We start from the raw sequence: 21,393 nt of genomic DNA, 5'->3' as shown, positions 1-21,393 counted from the left end.
TGTACCAGACAGACAGAGGGGCTCTAACTACATGTGTACCAGACAGACAGAGGGGCACTAACTACATGTGTACCAGACAGACAGAGGGGCACTAACTACATGTGCACCGGACAGACAGAGGGGCACTAAATACATGTGTACCAGACAGACAGAGGGGCACTAACTACATGTGTACCAGACAGACACAGGGGCACTAACTACATGTGTACCAGACAGAGGGGCACTAACTACATGTGCACCGGACAGAGGGGCACTAACTACATGTGTACCAGACAGACAGAGGGGCACTAACTACATGTGTACCAGACAGAGGGGCACTAACTACATATGTACCAAACAGACAGAGGGGCACTAACTACATGTGTGCCAGACAGACAGAGGGGCACTAACTACATGTGTACCAGACAGACACAGGGGCACTAACTACATGTGTACCGGACAGACAGAGGGGCACTAACTACATGTGTACCAGACAGAGGGGCACTAACTACATGTGCACCGGACAGAGGGGCACTAACTACATGTGTACCAGACAGACAGAGGGGCACTAACTACATGTGTACCAGACAGAGGGGCACTAACTACATATGTACCAAACAGACAGAGGGGCACTAACTACATGTGTGCCAGACAGACAGAGGGGCACTAACTACATGTGTACCAGACAGACACAGGGGCACTAACTACATGTGTACCGGACAGACAGAGGGGCACTAACTACATGTGTACCAGACAGACACAGGTGCACTAACTACATGTGTACCAGACAGACAGAGGGGCATTAACTACATGTGTACCAGACAGACAGAGGGGCACTAACTACATGTGTACCAGACAGACACAGGGGCACTAACTACATGTTACCAGACAGACACAGGGGCACTAACTACATGTGTACCAGACAGACACAGGGGCACTAACTACATGTTACCAGACAGACACAGGGGCAATAACTACATGTGTACCAGACAGACAGAGGGGCACTAACTACATGTGTACCAGACACACAGAGGGGCACTAACTACATGTGTACCAGACAGACACAGGGGCACTAACTACATGTGTACCAGACAGACAGAGGGGCACTAACTACATATGTACCGGACAGACAGAGGGGCACTAACTACATGTGTACCAGACAGACACAGGGGCACTAACTACATGTGTACCGGACAGACACAGGGGCACTAACTACATGTGTACCAGACAGACACAGGGGCACTAACTACATGTACATGTGTACCAGACAGACAGACACAGGGGCACTAACTACATGTGTACCAAACAGACAGAGGGGCACTAACTACATGTGTACCAGACAGACAGAGGGGCACTAACTACATGTGTACCAGACAGACAGAGGGGCATTAACTACATGTGTACCAGACAGACAGAGGGGCACTAACTACATGTGTACCAGACAGAGGGGCACTAACTACATGTGTACCAGACAGACAGAGGGGCACTAACTACATGTGTACCAGACAGAGGGGCACTAACTACATGTGTACCAGACAGAGGGGCACTAACTACATGTGTACCAGACAGACAGAGGGGCACTAACTACATGTGTACCAGACAGACAGATGGGCACTAACTACATGTGTACCAGACAGAGGGGCATTAACTACATGTGTACCAGACAGACAGAGGGGCACTAACTACATGTGTACCAGACAGAGGGGCACTAACTACATGTGTACCAGACAGACAGAGGGGCATTAACTACATGTGTACCAGACAGACAGAGGGGCACTAACTACATGTGTACCAGACAGAGGGGCACTAACTACATGTGTACCAGACAGACAGAGGGGCACTAACTACATGTGTACCAGACAGACAGAGGGGCACTAACTACATGTGTACTGGACAGACAGAGGGGCACTAACTACATGTGTACCAGACAGACAGAGGGGCACTAACTACATGTGTACCAGACAGAGGGGCACTAACTACATGTGTACCAGACAGAGGGGCACTAACTACATGTGTACCAGACAGAGGGGCACTAACTACATGTGTACTGGACAGACAGAGGGGCATTAACTACATGTGTACCAGACAGACAGAGGGGCACTAACTACATGTGTACCAGACAGAGGGGCACTAACTACATGTGTACCAGACAGACAGAGGGGCACTAACTACATGTGTACCAGACAGACAGAGGGGCACTAACTACATGTGTACCAGACAGACAGAGGGGCACTAACTACATGTGTACCAGACAGAGGGGCACTAACTACATGTGTACCGGACAGACAGAGGGGCACTAACTACATGTGTACCGGACAGACAGAGGGCCACTTACTACATGTGTACCAGACAGAGGGGCATTAACTACATGTGTACCGGACAGAGGGGCATTAACTACATGTGTACCGGACAGAGGGGCATTAACTACATGTGTACCGGACAGAGGGGCATTAACTACGTGTGTACCAGACAGAGGGGCATTAACTACATGTGTACCAGACAGAGGGGCATTAACTACATGTGTACCAGACAGAGGGGCATTAACTACATGTGTACCAGACAGAGGGGCATTAACTACATGTGTACCGGACAGACAGAGGGGCACTAACTACATGTGTACCAGACAGACAGAGGGGCACTAACTACATGTACATGTGTACCGGACAGACAGAGGGGCATTAACTACATGTGTACCAGACAGACAGAGGGGCACTATAACTACATGTGTACCGGACAGACAGAGGGGCACTATAACTACATGTGTTACAGGAGTTAGCTACCGACATAAATTCAGATGTTTTAAAACGTTTCTGAGAATTGACTGAAATATATATATATTTGTCAATTGCTTTCTTTTCAGGCTTTAGTAATGCCAGTAGATATGATCCATTATAATGTTTACATGTACATCACTAGGCCGGAAAACTCAAATACGAGCAATCTAATTAGTTGATAACATATTTTATTTAAGGATTAACATTAATTATTTTTTCTGTTATACAGTCATAACAGAAAAAACTGGAGTGTACTCTAAATAAATCGCGAAGCGGAGCGGTTTATTTAGAGTACACTCCAGTTTTTTCTGTTATGACTGTATAACAGAAAAAATAATTAATGTTAATTCTTATAATTTAATTTCGTCTTATACACACCAAGATATTTCACTTTCTTTGGCGAACTCTTTCCTGTGATAAATTATTACGCAACGTCATCAGCCAATCAAAAATGACGTTACATTTCGCGACGTCAAAAATTTTGTTATGGAGGTATAACAAAATTATTTCAGCCAATGAAAATGCGTATTTCATACAAAATTAAATTATAGGACGCCTCTCAGGGATCGGCCAATTGCAGGGCTTTTTAGAAGAGCCAATAATACTATAGGGGTGAATGAAGCTCTCACGATGTCTTTTGCACTTAATTAATTAGTGCCAAGAAATACACTGTCACCTACATGGAAAAAAAATCACACTTAATAAGTAACAATAACACATAATGGTCAGACAGACAACCCATTAAATGTACTTATTAATAAGTGATCGATAAACAGTATATAGATCTAAGTATTTTTGGTATTTCATCCTGAAATTGCTGCCCATATATGCAATAGCCTGCAGGTTGTTGCATGTATATTAAGTTTCAACATAAGATATAAAAGCCAATATTCAAAGACATTCAAATGATTCAAATACTGTTATAAATATTCATATCATATTTTATATAACCAATAAGATAATTGATAAAAAAAGTATTTTACTTATTTGCTATTGATTGTTATGCGAATTATATTTCTTTTAGTGAAACGTTTGTCCTTATCTGTAAGTAACTTCAGCATCTCACAGTTGACTCTCCCTTCGAACAGTATTTTCAATAAATTGACAATTTTGCAAAAATCGAAGCAGGGGATTATATATAGATATACTTCAATAAATTTTCGTGCACATCTACCTTGAATGACATACCTGCATTGACATGTTTCACACTAAGGGTTGGATACAGATAAGAATGAAACAATATGATACCGATACTTTATGGATACGTTTTTGAGAGATGAATCATGACTGTATTGCTTGGATTTACATGCTAAAAAACCTATGCAAGTATGAATTTCACTTGTTATAGTTTTTGAGCATTGCCATGATTACGGTAAAGCACCAATAGCTTACAAATAAAAATAACACTGTAGAACAAACCATCTAAGTTTTTAAACATGTACAGCTATCTGTAATGACTACTTTGTTTTCAAACAATAACATGAAAACAAGGTCTCACTAATTAGAGACTATATTAGAAAAACTTGCTAAGTTCCATCAAATCAATTCTTCTCCTAAGGAAATCCTGAGGTTTTGCCGATTCCAGTCCCTAGTATTACATTTCTTTTTGGCAGAATCTGTCCGTGTTTTGCCAGGCACATGCTTTCGATGTTCCCCCATTGTTGTTTTTGACTGAAAACCCGCCCGATGCATTGTGGGACTAATTTGGATAGAAACTTGGTCCGTTGGACCCAGTTATCATTTTTGGGAATTTCCCCTATACAGTAAAACCTCACTATATGGCCACCTTCTGTTCTGTATATGTATATAAATGTAGGCCTAAATATCATGACCTTTCCCCTCTGTTTCAAGATGTCAAGGAGGTCTCTTACAATTGGGGCCGTGATGGACGAGTGGTTAAGGTGTGCCGACACATGTACTTTATCACTAGCCCTCCACCTGTGGGTTGCGAGTTGCCAGGTACTGACCGTAGGCCGGTGGTTTTTCTCCGGGTACTCCGGCTTTCCTCCACCTCCAAAACATGGCCGTCCTTAAATGACCCTGGCCGTTAATAGAACGTTAAACAAAAACAAACCAAAACTCTTACAATTTAATTAAAAGCAAACAATTGCTTTTCCCCTTATTGATAGACGATACCAACAGTAAGCCTTACCTGTCCATAGAAAACTGCATACATCTTGCCTTTGGAACACACCATAGTGACCTCCAAGTTCCGAGGTAGGTCCCAGTCCGAAGCATCAATGAGACATCCAGGAAATCCTAGTATAAAATAATAATACAGAGGAGCCCACTTATTTGCATATCGGTTATTTGAATATCCCGCTTATTTGCATAAAATTCTCAGGTCCCGATTTTTTTCTTCTTTATCTTTGTATTTTAATCCCGTGTATTTGCATCGACTAAAACACCGACTCCCGCTTATACGCATATAAAAATTCCCAAAAATCGGAAAATTTTAATTGATTTTAGGGTATTTTTGTGATTTTCCCGTAATAAACGTTTTATGAAAAGTGTTTTTAACATACATATTGATTCGACACGATGTACAACGTTATCTAATCATTGGTTCCCACTTCGTCAAAACAGGTTATGTTCGATGCATCGATATCGACATTTAGTTATTATCCAGACCATATCAGTAGCATTGTGAAGAAGAATTACTGAATAAAATATTGATATGTCTCATCTTTTGATGAGATTTGTTTATTTATTATAGCATCGATCCAAACCTGTGTTCTGTGCACTTGAACACTCGCTGAGGCAGGTTGCGATTGCCATGATTGTTTACTAGGCGCGTTGCATTGTGGGGGCATATGTGTAAGGAACGACAACTCTTTGTGTGTGTGCGCCATTTTCCAAAACAAACCCTGAAGATAACCAAACGGCCAAAAATTTGCAAATGAGATGTACTTTTTTGTGATATCTTTGCATTGATGCTTCCCTTTGGAAGTTATGTTTTTAGAATAAAACCAGAGGCCCATGGGGCCTGTATTGCTCACCTGGTTGGATTTGACCAAACGTCATTATACTGTTCATGTTAATTTCATTAATAGCTTTATTTGTCGATCTTGAACAATGCTATATTTGATTATAGTTTTGGGGATCTCAACTGCTTAGAAGAAATAACCCAGAAATAAAGTCAAGACTCTCTAAGGGTGTGAAAAGATCCCACAGATTGTTTTTACAACATGATTGTGTTTAAAGAAACTAAAGTCCCTTGGGGTAGGGAAAGACTGATGGCGTATAGGAATTAGTTTTTGTTTAATAACACACTTATGATTTAATCTACCGGAGATTCTTTCCCTGCCAAGTTAACACACCTGTAATTAAACTTACCTGAAAATCTGTCCTCCTCCCGCTCCATCATAATGACCTGTCGCCCTGTGGTGAGGGAATATGCCTTCAGCTCACCTCGGATGTTAACAAAAACGTATGAAGAACCTGTTGGTCCATACGTCTGACTGACCTATATCATACATTAAAACTACATATATATATAAGTACAGAAAGTGCTGCAGGAATAGGCATGGAATGAGGAAAACAGATTTACTAATAAATATCTATATTTTGTATTTGTTTCAAATTTGTTGTGTTTATCTCCCTGTGAATGGCCAGGATCATTTTTAGTCAAGGTCTTTCTGTAGTAGCTGGTGATTTCCTCACTTAACAATATAGGAGAAACCCATTACATGCTACAAGTATCCAAAGCACCTGCAGTTATGTTTTGCCCAAGGACAACAGTACAGGACAGACTGTGATATTATCTTCCATGAGAAACATGAACGACTTGGAGGATATAAAAAAAAAAAAAAAAAAATTGTGAATTATCTTGTGCGATAGAAGGGATCTTACACAATTTTCATTTGATATCAGATTCATGAAACTTGCCAGAGACTTGTTAACCAGAATTTTTTTTATAACTTGATTTCTTAAATGTGATATAAAATGGAAACTCCATGGAGTATGTGCGACTTACATCGTACTGAACCACATTGTCATCCAGAATGTCATTGTATTCGGAAGTAGTAAGATGTATATCACGTCTATAGGGTTTCAGTTCTCCGATGGTCAGATCACAGATAACAATGGTGAGGTGGGCACCTGAATAAATAGACAACAGTGCGTCAAAGATAACTTCTTTTCCACATTAATGTTTGAAATATTTCAAAACTTCACAGATATATCCAATATGTTGATTGCAAAACCTTTGCCAGGATCTATGAACTGCATAACAGATATTAAGGCATCTTTTTCTACATGGCGCCATAATTCAATGTCATTTTCAGGATTTTTAATAAAGAATACAAGAGCCAATATACCGGAACTTTCTAACCAAAAGTTATGATTAAAAGAGACAGATTCAAAATTATAATAGTCAGCAAAGAGTGCTACAAAGGTCATGGGTCAAATAATTTATCCTTCAACAAATTAGTCAAATGATACTGATTGTGTTACGAAAGCGACATCAGCAAAATTTAGATACCTTGCAGGTACATGTATGCATTAAAGTATTTTAGGGTTCCAGATTGACAATTTAATTAAAACAGTGACTTTTCAATTATAAACAATTGAACAGAAAGGCAAAATATTACAAGTGATAGAAAATAGTTAACACAAATCATCGTTAACACAAATCATCGTTAATACAAATCATCGTTAACACAAATCATCACCATCACAAATGTATCTCTTCATGACCACAATGTAGACAAAATGATTTCAAATTACTATAGTAATGCTCCAATCAAGGGTTTCACTATTTTTACGAACCACATGGCAACAGTTAATTAATATGAACCGGGAATGAAACTTTTCAAGAGTTAATCACCTTTGCCTCAGTTGAACTTGAAATTAAAATAACAAGAGGCCCATGGGCCTTAACGGTCACCTGATTTTTGAAATATTTCAGTAAATTTGAATGAAAGAATGAATTTCAAAACAAATAAAACAAATGATAGTCAAAAATGTGATTTCCCTATAACTATAGTAAAGTTTATCCCCTCCCATGGGGAAAACGTGAGACCCCAGGGCTAGGAAATTCACAATTATGGTAAAGCACCTTAAGACCCTTCCATCTATGAAGAGTATTTAATTCTACCTTATTTGGGTTGTAAGAAGAAGATTTTTGAAATTTCAGTCAATTTGACCCTTTTTGGCCCCGCCTACCAGCCCCTGGGGGTCAACCAGGGCCAACATGTACATACCATCAAACTGACATCCTATGCTGATAATTTGAACCAAGTTAGAATGAATACCAATAGAAATCCAACAAATAATAATCAAAAATGTGATTTCCCTATATAAACTATAGTAAAGTTTACCCCCTCCCCAGGGGCAAACGTGAGACCCCAGGGTCATGAAATTCCCAATTTTGGTAAAGCACCTTAAGACCCTTCCATCTATGAAGAGTATTTGATTCCACATACCATATCTGAGAGTAGAGAAGAAGATTTTTGAAGTTTTAGTCAATTTGACCCTTTTTGGCCCCGCCCCTCAGGCCCCCGGGGGATCGGGACCATATAATTCACAATTTTAGTTGACCTTTAGCCATAGAAGCTCCCTGCCAAATTTCATTGAATTTGGTTCAGTGGTTTTGGAGAAGAAGTTGAGAATGTAATTAATTGTTTATGGACAGATGACTGTTGACGACGGACAAAAGGTGATAAGAATAGGTCACTTGAGACTTTGTCTCAGGTGACCTAAAAAGAGCAATATAGGCCCATGGGTCTTAACACTCACCTTAGTTTTGAAATATTTAAGTTAATTTAATTGACCCTTTTTGGCCCCACCCATAAGCCCCTGGGGGTCAGTTAGTACCAATACATGTAGTTTACAACAGGCATCCCATACTGATAATTCTAACAAAGTTTGTATCATTTCCGATGTCAATTGTAACAAATAATGCTCAAAAATATGATTTCCCTATATAAACTATAGATAACTTTACCCCCTCCCCAGGGGGAAACATGAGACCCCAGGGTGATGAAATTTACACCCCCTCCCCAGGGGGAAACATGAGACCCCAAGGTCATGAAATTTACAATCTTGGTATAGGACCTTAGGACGTTTCTATCTGTGAATATTTGATTCTACCATATCTGGGAGTTTAGAAGATTTTTGAAATGGAGGCTTCCTGCCTTTATTGAATTTGGTTCTGCGGTTTTAGAGAAGAAGTGGAAAATGTAAAGACGCATGACGATGGACAAAAGGCGATTAGAAAAGGTCACTTGAGCTTTGTCTCAGGTGACCGAAAAATACAGAAAAGGTCATACTTTGGTGGTATATTTTACCTTTTGGAGGATATGAAGGGAACAGCATGAGGAAGATCATATCGCGTCCATTAGCAGACATTCTAGGCTCAAACAACTTGGTATACTTTACCTGTAAAGAGTTTATTGAGTATTACATTTCATTGTTGTAACGATAAGAAATAGAGGATATCTAACAGTGTCTTCAGTAATACCAAATATATTTCACGAGTGGGGCTAATATTTTGATATTTTTCACGAGTGCGCCGCACGAGTGAAAAATATCAAAATATTAGCCGCACGAGTGAAATATATTTGGTATTACTGAAGACACTGTTAGATATTCTGTTTATTACATTTTTTATCAACGAAAAACCTACCCCGTATGCTAACTAGGCCTAATGTAAACAAAAAAAAGTAGTTCCCCCTGTCCAGGTGCTGATGTTGGGCTTTCTGATTGGTCAATCATTTTGGTATTTTCTAATCATGAATTTGATTGGTCAAATCAGCAAAAGTGATATTTATGATTTTTCACCAGTGAAAAATATCACTTTTATAGAATGAATAATTTTTGATATTTCACTGGTAAAAATGTAATAAAGAGAGTTTAAGACACAGCCCAACAGAAACTTGCATGACAAGGTAGAGCTTCAATGTGATCATTTATGTTTGATATTGATTCTGAATTATATTTTTCGAGATTTTCAATCTATTACAAATAAGTGTGTGCCACTTCAGCTGAATCGTCAATGAGATGTTCAATTTCATTGATCAGTTTTCAACCAAAAACCAGTATTAAGGTGATGAGGATATACATGTATTGATAACAGAAGAGATTCATTTGAAAACAAGAGGAACCTACATAATAAATCTTCATGAATTTCCTACATAATTTCCATGAAGAATTAAAAATGGAACATGCACAACTATATCATGGGGAGACTAGAAGTAAAATTTGAGAAAGATCCATTGAGGACTTTCTGAGAATTAGTGATAACAGGCTTCTTCAACTGTCAAAATCAAAATGGCCACCTTTAGGCTATCTTAGTTTGAGATTAGTCTCAAAATGGAACATGTACAACTTGGTGCCAAGGGGAACCTACAGATGAATGCGAGAAAGATCAATGATGGACTTTCTGAGAAATAGTGACAACAACCTTCAATTCCCCATTATCACAAAAAACACATGGTGCATAGATCGATGTGATCAAACTAATCAATTATGAGTGGGACGAATCAGACATATTTTTTAGTTGCATTAATTTCCATTTACAGCCTATCGGTTTGAGGCGGCCATGATTCAAAGCTTTTCAAGGCCATGATCCGAAATATGATTAAAGCTTTTCAAAACCAAAAGAACATTCAATGGTTTTCAAGGCCATGAGCCAGATTTCAGAGCTTTTTAATGCCAAATGAAAAAAAAAGTTCCAAGGATTTTTCAAGGCTGCTTGCCTAGATCTGTAATTAACTTGCAACTAGTCTAAAGATCTTACCTTTATTGGTTTGTACATACGAGTCACGTAGGATGAAAGTGTATCTGTCTCAATGTGCCTCATGACAAGGTGAAACATGGCTCCTGTAGTCTTCACACCCCCCTTGGGTGCATACACATACAACTGTCACAATATGACAAATTAATTATTAAGATGAGCAATTTGCTCATTAATATGCAGTACAATTATTTACTAATTAATTCAAGGCTCATGTGTAGCCTGATAATACCATAACTATTACAGACTAGTGTTAGTCTCTGAACTCCAAAAAATAAGTATGTGACATTGATAATCTATATATTTTAATCATTGTATAATTTAACAATAACGGATAGCATAATTGATAGCTTTTAATAGATTTTATTCGTAATTAGTGTCTCATAAGCCAATAATGGCTGGATATCAATATGTATTTTATTGTTCTTATGCACATTTTTTAATCAAGTATTGTATTGACATGTGACACTAAAATAAAATAAAACTTGAACTTGAACTGTCACAATATGACAAAAGAACAAAATTCATTATTATACTACAAATTAATTAGTGGAAATGCTATCAATAGAAATGGTAGGAAGGACTATTTCCTCTGGTGATATCAGTATTTTATTCAGATTTAATATATTGCATCAAAACAAATACACAAAATCATTTCAATCTGCTGATTTTTATTAAGTTTTAATTGATTCTATAATTCTGCACTATAAATTGTTACAGGTTTCAGTACTTAGATTTTAATTAATTCTATAATTCTACACCCTAAGTTAGTACACTATCTTACGTTTTACTTAATTCTATAATTCTATACTGTATGTTCTTACAGGTTTCAGAACTTAAGTTTTAAAAGATTTTACAATTCTACACTCTAAGTTAATTTGGTACAGGTTTCAGAACTTAAGTTTTAATTCTATAATTCTAAACTCAAAGTTGGTAGTTTCAGTACAAGGCATTGCTATTTTTTCTGGGAAAATAAAAAATATTCTGCAACTGAGTTTTTTTGTTTTTTGTTAATTTGTTTTGACATTCCCCACATAAAAAATACTTTACTCAACACAATATATATATACACTAGGTTATCCAGTAAATTAACCCTGGATAGTATGGTATTGACTCTCGGAAATGAGCTCCAACTCTTAGATTTACTGCCGTTGAACCCTATATGTGGAGGACAAAAGTATAACACTATTGCGAACAGTATCAATAGTACATTATCTAATACAAATAAACCACGCTTTAAGAGAGAAGAACGTTTCCTCATAGCCATTGGACAGTTCGTTTAAAAGTAGGCGGGGCTTCAATGACACCAACTTGTATCCGGCTGTGTACAGGGGTTTCCGATGCAGGGAGAATTAGAACTTGCAGTATTTGCCTAAATTACGATATCAATGTGATTGAATGAAAAATAAAACAACTGTGTGTAGCGATGGTTGATTAATTACTAGTCTAAGAGAGCTTCTTTCAGGTCAGAAAAAAAACCCAACATATTGTTGCTCATTCGAAACAAGATAGACCAAGATTGTTTCTGCTTGAAAAATTTGAGTAATTTGGTTTGTTTTTGTTTAACGTCCTATTAACAGCCAGGGTCATTTAAGGACGTGCCAGGTTTTGGAGGTGGAGGAAAGCCGGAGTACCCGAAGAAAAAACACCGGCCTACGGTCAGTACCTGGCAACTGCCCCACGTAGGTTTCGAACTCGCAACCCAGTGGTGGAGGGCTAGTGATAAAGTGTCGGTACACCTTAACCACTCGGCCACCGCGGCCCAACTGCTTGAAAAATTTGAGTAAGCATGCATGCACAACAATTCTTTTTGTAAACTATACATAGGCCTTGTTGTATCTGTACAGTACTAATGGTTGACCTGATCATGACGGTACACAAACATGTCGGGGTTAGCGACAGTTCAATCTGCAATCTGAATCTGATCGGCTGAGCGACAAACAGGATATGCTGTCAATATTATTAATCCTCCGGATATTCCAAATCCCTACTGCATGCTGTCATTATTTTGATCAATGTGTCTTTATTTTTCAGTGTTGTCAACATTTTAAATTTCAAACTCCACCTACTTCAAGTACAGTCAATCACCGCCACAGTATCATGAGTGGCCCCGGGATACAGATTTCTGGCTGTGTCAGAACATTCAATACACTCAACACTCGTTCAAATAATGAAGTATTTTTGTCGTCCACAGAGAGGGTTCAACGGCAGTGAATCTATTTGACATATATAGCTTTGACCCTTCTTATTCCTATTATATGGTTTTTGGACTTCTGAAATTGGTTAAAATCAATGGTCAACCGATTTGTTTTGTTTTGTTTTTGTTTAACGTCCTATTAACAGCCAGGGTCATTTAAGGACGTGCCAGGTTTAGAGGTGGAGGAAAGCCGGAGTACCCGGAGAAAAACCAACGGCCTACGGTCAGTACCTGGCAACTGCCCCACGTATATTTCGAACTCGCAACCCAGAGGTGGAGGGCTAGTGATAAAGTGTCGGGACACCTTAACCACTCGGCCACCGCGGCCCCTGGTCAACCGAAAGCCCTGACTTGTTATGTAAGGATTTCATTATCACAAAACTTACCGTGAGGCCTTCATCTCTGAGAATCTCTTTATGCCAAGGATCACCAAGCTGCATGTTATCTAATGTGGTCTGTGCTGAAATTAGACATAGTTTTAATGTAGAGATATTCGGACAGATACTGACAAAAACAAAAGTACTGCAGCTAAAACAATATATATAGAGAATATCTAACACGAGTGAAATATATTTGGTATTACTGAAGACACTGTTAGATATTCTGTTTATTACATTTTTTATCAACGAAAAACCTACCCCGTATGCTAACTAGGCCTATAGCGAAAGTTTGCATACAAAAAAAGTAGTTCCCCCTGTCCAGGTGCTGACATATATGTCGGGCTTTCTGATTGGTGAATTATTTTGGTATTTTCTAATCATTAATTTGATTGGTCAAATCAGCAATATGATATTTTTCACAGTAGAATATGATATTTTTCACTAGTGGAAAAATATGATATTTTTCACTAGTGGAAAAATATGATATTTTTCACTAGTGAAAAATATCACTTTTATAGAATGAATAATTTTTGATATTTCACTGGTAAAAATATAATAAAATATAGTTACTCATCCAATGTCAAATTGGTGGTTAGTATTGTTCAACATCCCATCAACAGTTAACATCAACACAAACACATGAATCCTACGATCATAGCATACTTCTTCTATTGATGATCTCATCGACTAAATTAATACATCAACTGATTAAAAGATATATCAACTAATTAAATGTGTATGAATTAATTAAATATTTTAAACTGTCTGTATGTGGATGTCTGCTAAAGGAGATTATGACTTACTGATGAATCGTCAAGTCATGTGAATAATCTGAATATATGTTAACAGAAATTCTGTATGAAGAGGTTATGCATGAAATTTGTAATTCAGATAAATAAATATATATTTCTTTTGCCACCATAATCTGTAGACATATTGTTATCACTATATATCATGTGAATGTATTTAAAAATTTGAATAAAATCATTAGTTAAAAAAAAAGCTAAGATCATTTAAGGACAATGATTAAGAAGCTCTTGTATAAAAAGCCTTAAAAATGGTCTTATAGTGGACCCAGTGCCTGCTAAAATATCAGGCTCTGGAGTCTATATCACTAAAACTTTAAATAACATGTATAGTGAAATTCTGTATGAGAAAAAGATTTATTTGTAGTAAATTATACAGAATAACTGAGTTATTTGTATGTAATATATAGGAATTACTTGTCTTCCTCTGCTTGGCTATTTCTTGGAGTGTTCTTGCACGCTCCCCTGGCATCTGTGACAACCGGTCAGTAAAAATCATCTGAAAATGTAACAAAGCCATAGTTTAACAGCACTATACATGTGGTTATTCTATCTTTACTTATTTTCATAGATAGACTGAATTGTCAATAACAGAAACCTTGAAAAAAAAAAAAAAAAAGAGGCCCATGGGTCTTAACATTAATCTGATTCTATAGACCCTTGTACTATTGTAGTATACATACTCATTAGCAACTAGAGTGGTACTGTTGGCAATGGTGGCCATGTTGGATTTCAGACAGACCAGAAAAATGACAACACTTGGTCAGGACCATCTCAAGATCATTGTAGGAAAGCTTGAATTCAATGCCAATTGTGGAACTTGAGAATAAGTTTAAACTAGATGCTGTTCAGAAAACCCATAATTGCGCAATAATGTTATACAAGAGGCCCAATGGGTCTGAATCGCTCACCTGGATCTACAACAAATTAAACTTTGAGATTTTGACTTTTTTGACCCATGTGACCTTGAATGTAGGCCAAGGTCATTATTTGAAAAAACTTGGTGAACCTTCATCCCAGCATGCCACAGGCCCAATATCAAGTCCCTTGGCCTCTTGGTTATTGAGACAAAGTTTTTCGATAATTTTAGCATATACATGTATGACCCATGTAACCTTTAATGAAGGTCAAGATCATTCATTTGAACAAAGTTGGTAGAAATTTACCCCAGCATGCTACAGGCTCAATATCAAGTCTGTAGGCCTCTTGGTTATGGATAAGAAGTCAGTTGAAGATTTCAGCCTATTTGACCAATGTGACCTTGGATGAAACTAAAGGTCATTCATTTGAACAAACTTGATAGCCCTTCATCCCAGCAGGTTACAGACCCAATATCAGGTCTCTGGGCTTCTTGGTTATTGAGAAGACGTTGTTTAAAGATTTCAGCCTATTTGACCTCTGTGACCTTGAATGTAGGTCAAGGACATACATTTTTAAAAAATTGGTAGCTCTTCACCCAAGCATGCTACAGACCCAATATCAACTCCCTGAAACTCTTGGTTATTTAGAAGAAGTTGTTTAAACATTTCAGCCTATTTGACCCCTGTCACCTTGATTGTACGTCAAGGTCATTCATTTGAACACACTTGGTAGCCCTGCAACTAAGCAAGCTACAGGCCCATTATTATGTCTCTGGACCTCTTAATTATTGAAAAGAAGTCGTTTGAAGATTTTAGCCTATTTGACCCCTCTGACCTTGAAAGTAGGTTAAGGTCATTCATTTGAACAAACTTTGTAGGGCTTTATCCAACCATGCTCCAGACTCAATATCAGTACCCTGGGCCTTCCGGTTATTGAGAAGAAGTCGATTGAAAGAAAAGTTTATGCACGATACACAATGACGGACGAAGCATGATGACTATAGGTCATCCTGACGCTTCGGGTCAGATGACCTAATAAAAAAAAAGTGGTCTTTTCCATTATTTTCAGAAGGAAAAAAGCATCACAGATAACACTTAACTTTCATTTGCATCAAAAATTCTATTGATAGTAACAATGACCTCATTTTCTACTCTAGGTGGTTCATACATAAACTCATATAAGAGTTTATGGTTGTAGTCTGATGTATGAAGTTTTGCGACAATCATATCAAAAATAAAGTTGGTAGAGTGAGGATGTCATTTAGGTGATCTCTGTTGAGAACTCATTACAAAGGAATGATAACTTCTTTTCCTTCAGTCTTTTGGTAAAACCACTAAAAATTGGAAACAAGAAAAAGAAATTCTTCACTATGATTACTGAAAGAAGTGTAAACCAATATCTTCATCTCTACAATAAAGATGATACCTCTTACATGAAACTGTGACCTCTAACTTTAAGGGATGACCTCTAACTCTATGTGGTGACCCTTAATAACCTAAATGTTGTGAACTCTAACCTTTGGCTTCTCCTTATTGATTGGTGTGTACATGGCCTTTGATGTAGCAATCCTGTATTTAAACTCTGGCACATACCATCCAGTTGTGGTCATATTCTCACTGTCAGAAAAAACAACACCATATGATACAAAAATATTTTCTAATTCAGTCTCATCATAGCTGGTAATATATTAAAAGCAGAGATTTCATAGAACAAGATTAACAAGAGGCCCATGGGGCCTGTATCGCTCACCTGGTTGGATTAGACCAAATGTCGAAATAATGTTCATATTCAAATTGTTTTATTTGTAAAAACTCTAACAATGCTATATATGGTTATAGTGTGGGAATCCGAACTGCTTTAAAGATTAATGAAGTCCAGACTCTCTAAGGTCTGAAATAACTCAAGAATTGTTTATAGAACATGAATCACCTCTATTTCACCTATTGGGCCCGCCCCTTTGGCCATTCGGGGGTCAGAATCACCATTTATGCAAAATCTGTTCCCCTGTTTCTGACCAAATTGGGTTCAAATCCATTCATAACTTGATGACTAGTAGCGATTCAAAGGAATTACCTCTATTTCCCCCACTGGGCCCTGCCCTTTTGGCCCCTTTAGGGTCAGAGCCACCATTTATGTAAAATCTGTTCCCCTTCCCCCAAGGATGTTTCTGACCAAATTGGGTTCAAATCCCTTCACAACTTTATGACTAGTAGAGATTTAGAGGAATATCTCTATTTCCCATATTTGGCCCCGCCCCTTTGGCCCCTCAGGGGTCAGAATCACCATTTATGCAAACTCTGTTCCCCTTTCCCCAAGGATGTTTCTGACCAAATTGGGTTCAAATCCATTCATAACTTTATGACTAGTAGTGATTTAAAGGAATTACCTCTATTACCCCTATTGGGCCCCGCCCCTTTGGCCCCTTGGGGGTCAGAATCACCATTTATGCAAAATCTCTTCCCCTTCCCCCAAGGATGTTTCTGACCAAATTGGGTTGAAACCCATTCATAACTTTATGACAAGTAGAGATTTAGAGGAATTACCTCTATTTTCCATATTTGGCCCTGCCCCTTTGGCCCCTTAGGGGTCAGAATCACCATTTATGCAAAATCTGTTCCCCTTCTCCCAAGGATGTTTCTGACCAAATTGGGTTGAAATCCATTCATAACTTATGACTAGTAGTGATTTAAAGGAATTACCTTTATTTCCCCTATTTGGCCCCGCCCCTTTGGCCATTTGGGGTCAGAGCCACCATTTATGCAAAATCTGTTCCTCTTCCCCCAAAGATATCTCTGACCAAATTGGGTTCAAATCCATTCATAACTTTATGACAAGTAGCGATTTAAAGGAATTACCTCTATTACCCCTATTGGGCCCCGCCCCTTTGGCCCCGCGGGGGTCAGAGCCACCATTTATGCAAAATCTCTTCCCCTTCCCCCAAGGATGTTTCTGACCAAATTGGGATGAAATCCATTCATAACTTTATGACAAGTAGCGATTTAAAGGAATTACCTTAATTTCCCCTATTGGGCCCCGCCCCTTTGGCCCCTCGGAGGTCAGAGCCACCATTTATGCAAAATCTTTTCCCCTTCCCCCAAGGATGTTTCTGACCAAATTGGGTTCAAATCCATTCATAACTTTATGACTAGTAGAGATTTAGACGAATTACCTCTATTTCCCATATTTGGCCCCGCCCCTTTGGTCCCTCGGGGGTCAGAATCACCATTTATGCAAAATCTGTTCCCCTTCCCCCAAGGATGTTTCTGACCAAATTGGGTTGAAATCCATTCATAACTTATGACTAGTAGTGATTTAAAGGAATTACCTCTATTTCCCCTATTGGGCCCCGCCCCTTTGGCCCCTTGGGGGTCAGAGCCACCATTTATGCAAAATCTCTTCCTCTTCCCCCAAGGATGTTTCTGACCAAATTGGGTTCAAATCCATTCATAACTTTATGACTAGTAGAGATTTAGAGGAATTACCTCTATTTCCCATATTTGGCCCCCGCCCCTTTGGCCCCTCGGGGGTCAGAATCACCATTTATGCAAAATCTGTTCCCCTTCCCCCAAGGATGTTTCTGACCAAATTGGGTTGAAATCCATTCATAACTTTATGACTAGTAGTGATTTAAAGGAATTACCTCTATTTCCCCTATTGGGCCCCGCCCCTTTGGCCCCTCAGGGGTCAGAGTCACCATTTATGCAAAATCTGTTCCTATTCTGCCAAGGATGTTTCTACCCAAATTTGGTCAAAATCCACCCAAATTTGGTCAAAATCCAATAAGAACTTTATGACTAGTAGCGATTTGAAGCAAATGTTGACGGACGGACGACGGACGGACGGACGACAGACGCTGCGCCATGGCATAAGCTCACCGGACCTTCGGTCCAGGTGAGCTAATAAAAAGATATATTCTGGTCAAAAATACTTCATTAATGAAAAACACTAGTTCACTTGACCAGTATAATAAAGAGTGGAAAAATAGGATATGGTAAGATCACCTAGTCTGATGACTTCAGTTTAATTTGGATGTGTAGGACAGGGAATGTTCCACCCGAGGGTCACAAAATTTGTTATTGTACCTTATGTAAGATTCTCGCCTTATTATTGGTCACTTCCTAATCACATGACCTGAAACAATATGCAGTGTCAGAAACAGCGGTCAACATTGCCGTGGGATATTGCGATGTTCCCCGCTACGCCCGAAAACGCACGATTGTTTCTTACGGAAAATCCCGAACATTGAGAAGGGAGACAATTCTTACAAACGCAACAGTGACACAGACAACTTGTAAACAAGGAGCAGACGTCCAAGAGGTTTGCCTCAATATTTGAGGAGGATATCGATAAATTGATATCTATTTGGTATAATAAAATAAATAGTGCCAAAGGTTTTACCCTGTCCTACATACACTCATAATAAAAGAGTTTTTTTTTCTCATATCACTACAATTTCTGGCAAAAATGTCTCTCAACCACTTTTCTTAATTTTTTTAGTTTCTTTATTTGAGGTTTTTACCAAAAATACTAATGATATTCTGAAAGATCATACTCATTTTAAGCAAACTGTAATTTCAAATTTCTTTCCTTTTAAGGTTCAATAATGAACAAATGTAAAATTCCCCATTAAAAATTGACATAACTTGACTGACTTTTGACATGTCCATGACCAAATTGTGAAAATTTCTTTCCTTTTATGGTCCAATAATGAACAACTGTAAAAATTCCCCATTAAAGATTGCCTTAACTTGACGACTGACTTTTGACGTGTCCATGATCAAATTGTCGACATACGAAGAGTTCTTTCAGCAATACTTTGAAAAATCAACAAGGAAATGGGTTTTTCAATTTTACATACCTGGTATTATTTAATTTTCACTTCCACATATTGATCATCTTACAGAATACACAGGTACAGTGAAACCTCGTTTAACATATCTACGACATATATATTTTTTTATAGTTAAGTCTAACTTGTTAAATCTGACAATGAAAATGATAGCTGACAGACGTGAACATAAGCGCGATGACGTTGTAAGAGTTGTCCCCAATCTTTATCAAGGTAAATAAACCCTTACTTGTCAAGTTTCCAAAGCATTATGTAACCGTCCGAGTCCACAGTGACCATGCGGTTGATGTTGTCCACATAGCCCATAAAGGTGATGATGGTTTTGTGTCGTCTCAGCAACTCTGCCTCAATACCTTTTCCTATTACATTGATGCCTTCCAGCTCCTCCTGAGGAAAACACAGCAAATCCAATTTTATAGAGAAGTTAAACAAACAAGAGGCCCATAGGGCCTGTGTTACTCACCTGGTTGGATTTGATCAAAAGTCAAAATAATGTTCATTTCGTTAATAGCTTTAGTTGTCAATCTCAAACAATGCCATATACAGTTATAGCGTGGGGATCTCAACTGCTTTAAAGAAATAACCCAGAAATAAAGTCCAGACTCTCTAAGGGTGTGAAAAGACCCCAGGGATTGTTTTTACAACATGATTGTGTTTAAAGAAACTATCAGCCCCTTGGGGTGGGGGAAGACCCTTGGTCCTACTTTTGCATGTCAAGATTTTGTTTATCCCTTAACGTCCAGTGATGCTGTACATGATTATGGGATTGGGATCACAACAGTTTCAAAAATATAACCAAGGCACTTCCGGTAAATCCTTAGGAGTGTAGAAAGACCCAGGGCCCATTTTTGCATCAGGATTGTGTTTGTCTCTAGATGCCCAACAATGATATATGGTTATGGGGTGGGGCTCTCAACAGTTTCAAAAATATAACTAAGAAACTGAGTCCATATTGGTGGGGAAGACTCCAGGGCCTATATCTACAACATGATTTTGTTGACCTCTTTTTGCCCTACAATGCTATATATGGCTATAGGGTTGGGATCTAAATGGTTTCTAAGATATACATCAAAGAAACTAAGTATGTATGGGTGGGGGAAGACCCCAGGGCATATTTTTGGGTTGGTCAGAGTTACTATTTATGAAACAAGTGGCCCAATGTGCCTGAATCGCTCACCTGGCTCTACAACAACTTTGAAGTTGATTTAGGTTATTTCTGCAGATACTATGCTGATAACCACTTTATTCAAACATCAGTGAGGCTAGGTTTATTCATGTCAATAAATTTTCTAGTTCTTCATTCCAGTACACAACTGGCCTAATATCGGGTCCCTTTGCTATCCAGAAATCATGGTTTGAAAAATTTAGCCTATTTGACCCCTGTGACCTTGAATGTAGGTCAAGGTCATTCATTTGAACTAACTTGGTAGCCCTTCAACCGGGAATACTACAAACCAAATAGGTATCTGGGTATCTTGGTTAATGAGACAAGTCATTCAAAAACTTTAGCTTATTTGACCCCTGTGACCTTGAAAGTAGGTCTAGGTCATTCATTTGAACAAACTTGGTAGCCCTTCATCCCAGCATGTTACAGGTACAATATTAAGTCCCTGGGCCTCTTGGTTATTGAGAAGAAGTCGTTTAAATAGTTTGGCCTATTTGACCCATGTGACCTTGAATGAAGTTCAAGGTCATTCATTTGAACATAGTTGGTAGACCTTCACCCCAGTATGCCACAGGACCAATATCAGGTCTCACAGTTATTGAGAGGAATATGTTTTAAGGAAAAGGTTGACACCTGACGGATGG

General features: G+C 38.4%; 1 protein-coding gene across 1 annotated transcript in view; it reads right to left on the bottom strand.

Annotated features, from left to right (window-relative positions):
* LOC117342547 overlaps positions 1 to 21,393 on the bottom strand; it is a gene marked incomplete at its 5' end in the record, with an annotated part of 61,612 nt that overhangs the window by 8,618 nt on the left and 31,601 nt on the right. The window contains 9 exon segments of the mRNA XM_033904728.1: positions 4,906 to 5,012; positions 6,090 to 6,219; positions 6,730 to 6,854; positions 9,044 to 9,134; positions 10,495 to 10,617; positions 13,075 to 13,148; positions 14,292 to 14,373; positions 16,252 to 16,351; positions 19,814 to 19,971. Of these exon segments, the coding sequence (XP_033760619.1) occupies positions 4,906 to 5,012; positions 6,090 to 6,219; positions 6,730 to 6,854; positions 9,044 to 9,134; positions 10,495 to 10,617; positions 13,075 to 13,148; positions 14,292 to 14,373; positions 16,252 to 16,351; positions 19,814 to 19,971 (990 nt within the window).

The sequence above is a fragment of the Pecten maximus genome, chromosome 14 (assembly GCF_902652985.1).
Source record: "Pecten maximus chromosome 14, xPecMax1.1, whole genome shotgun sequence".
In the NCBI taxonomy this organism is placed as follows: domain Eukaryota; kingdom Metazoa; phylum Mollusca; class Bivalvia; order Pectinida; family Pectinidae; genus Pecten; species Pecten maximus.
Note: the sequence above shows the minus strand (reverse complement) of the source record. Positions and strands in the feature narration are given on the sequence as shown.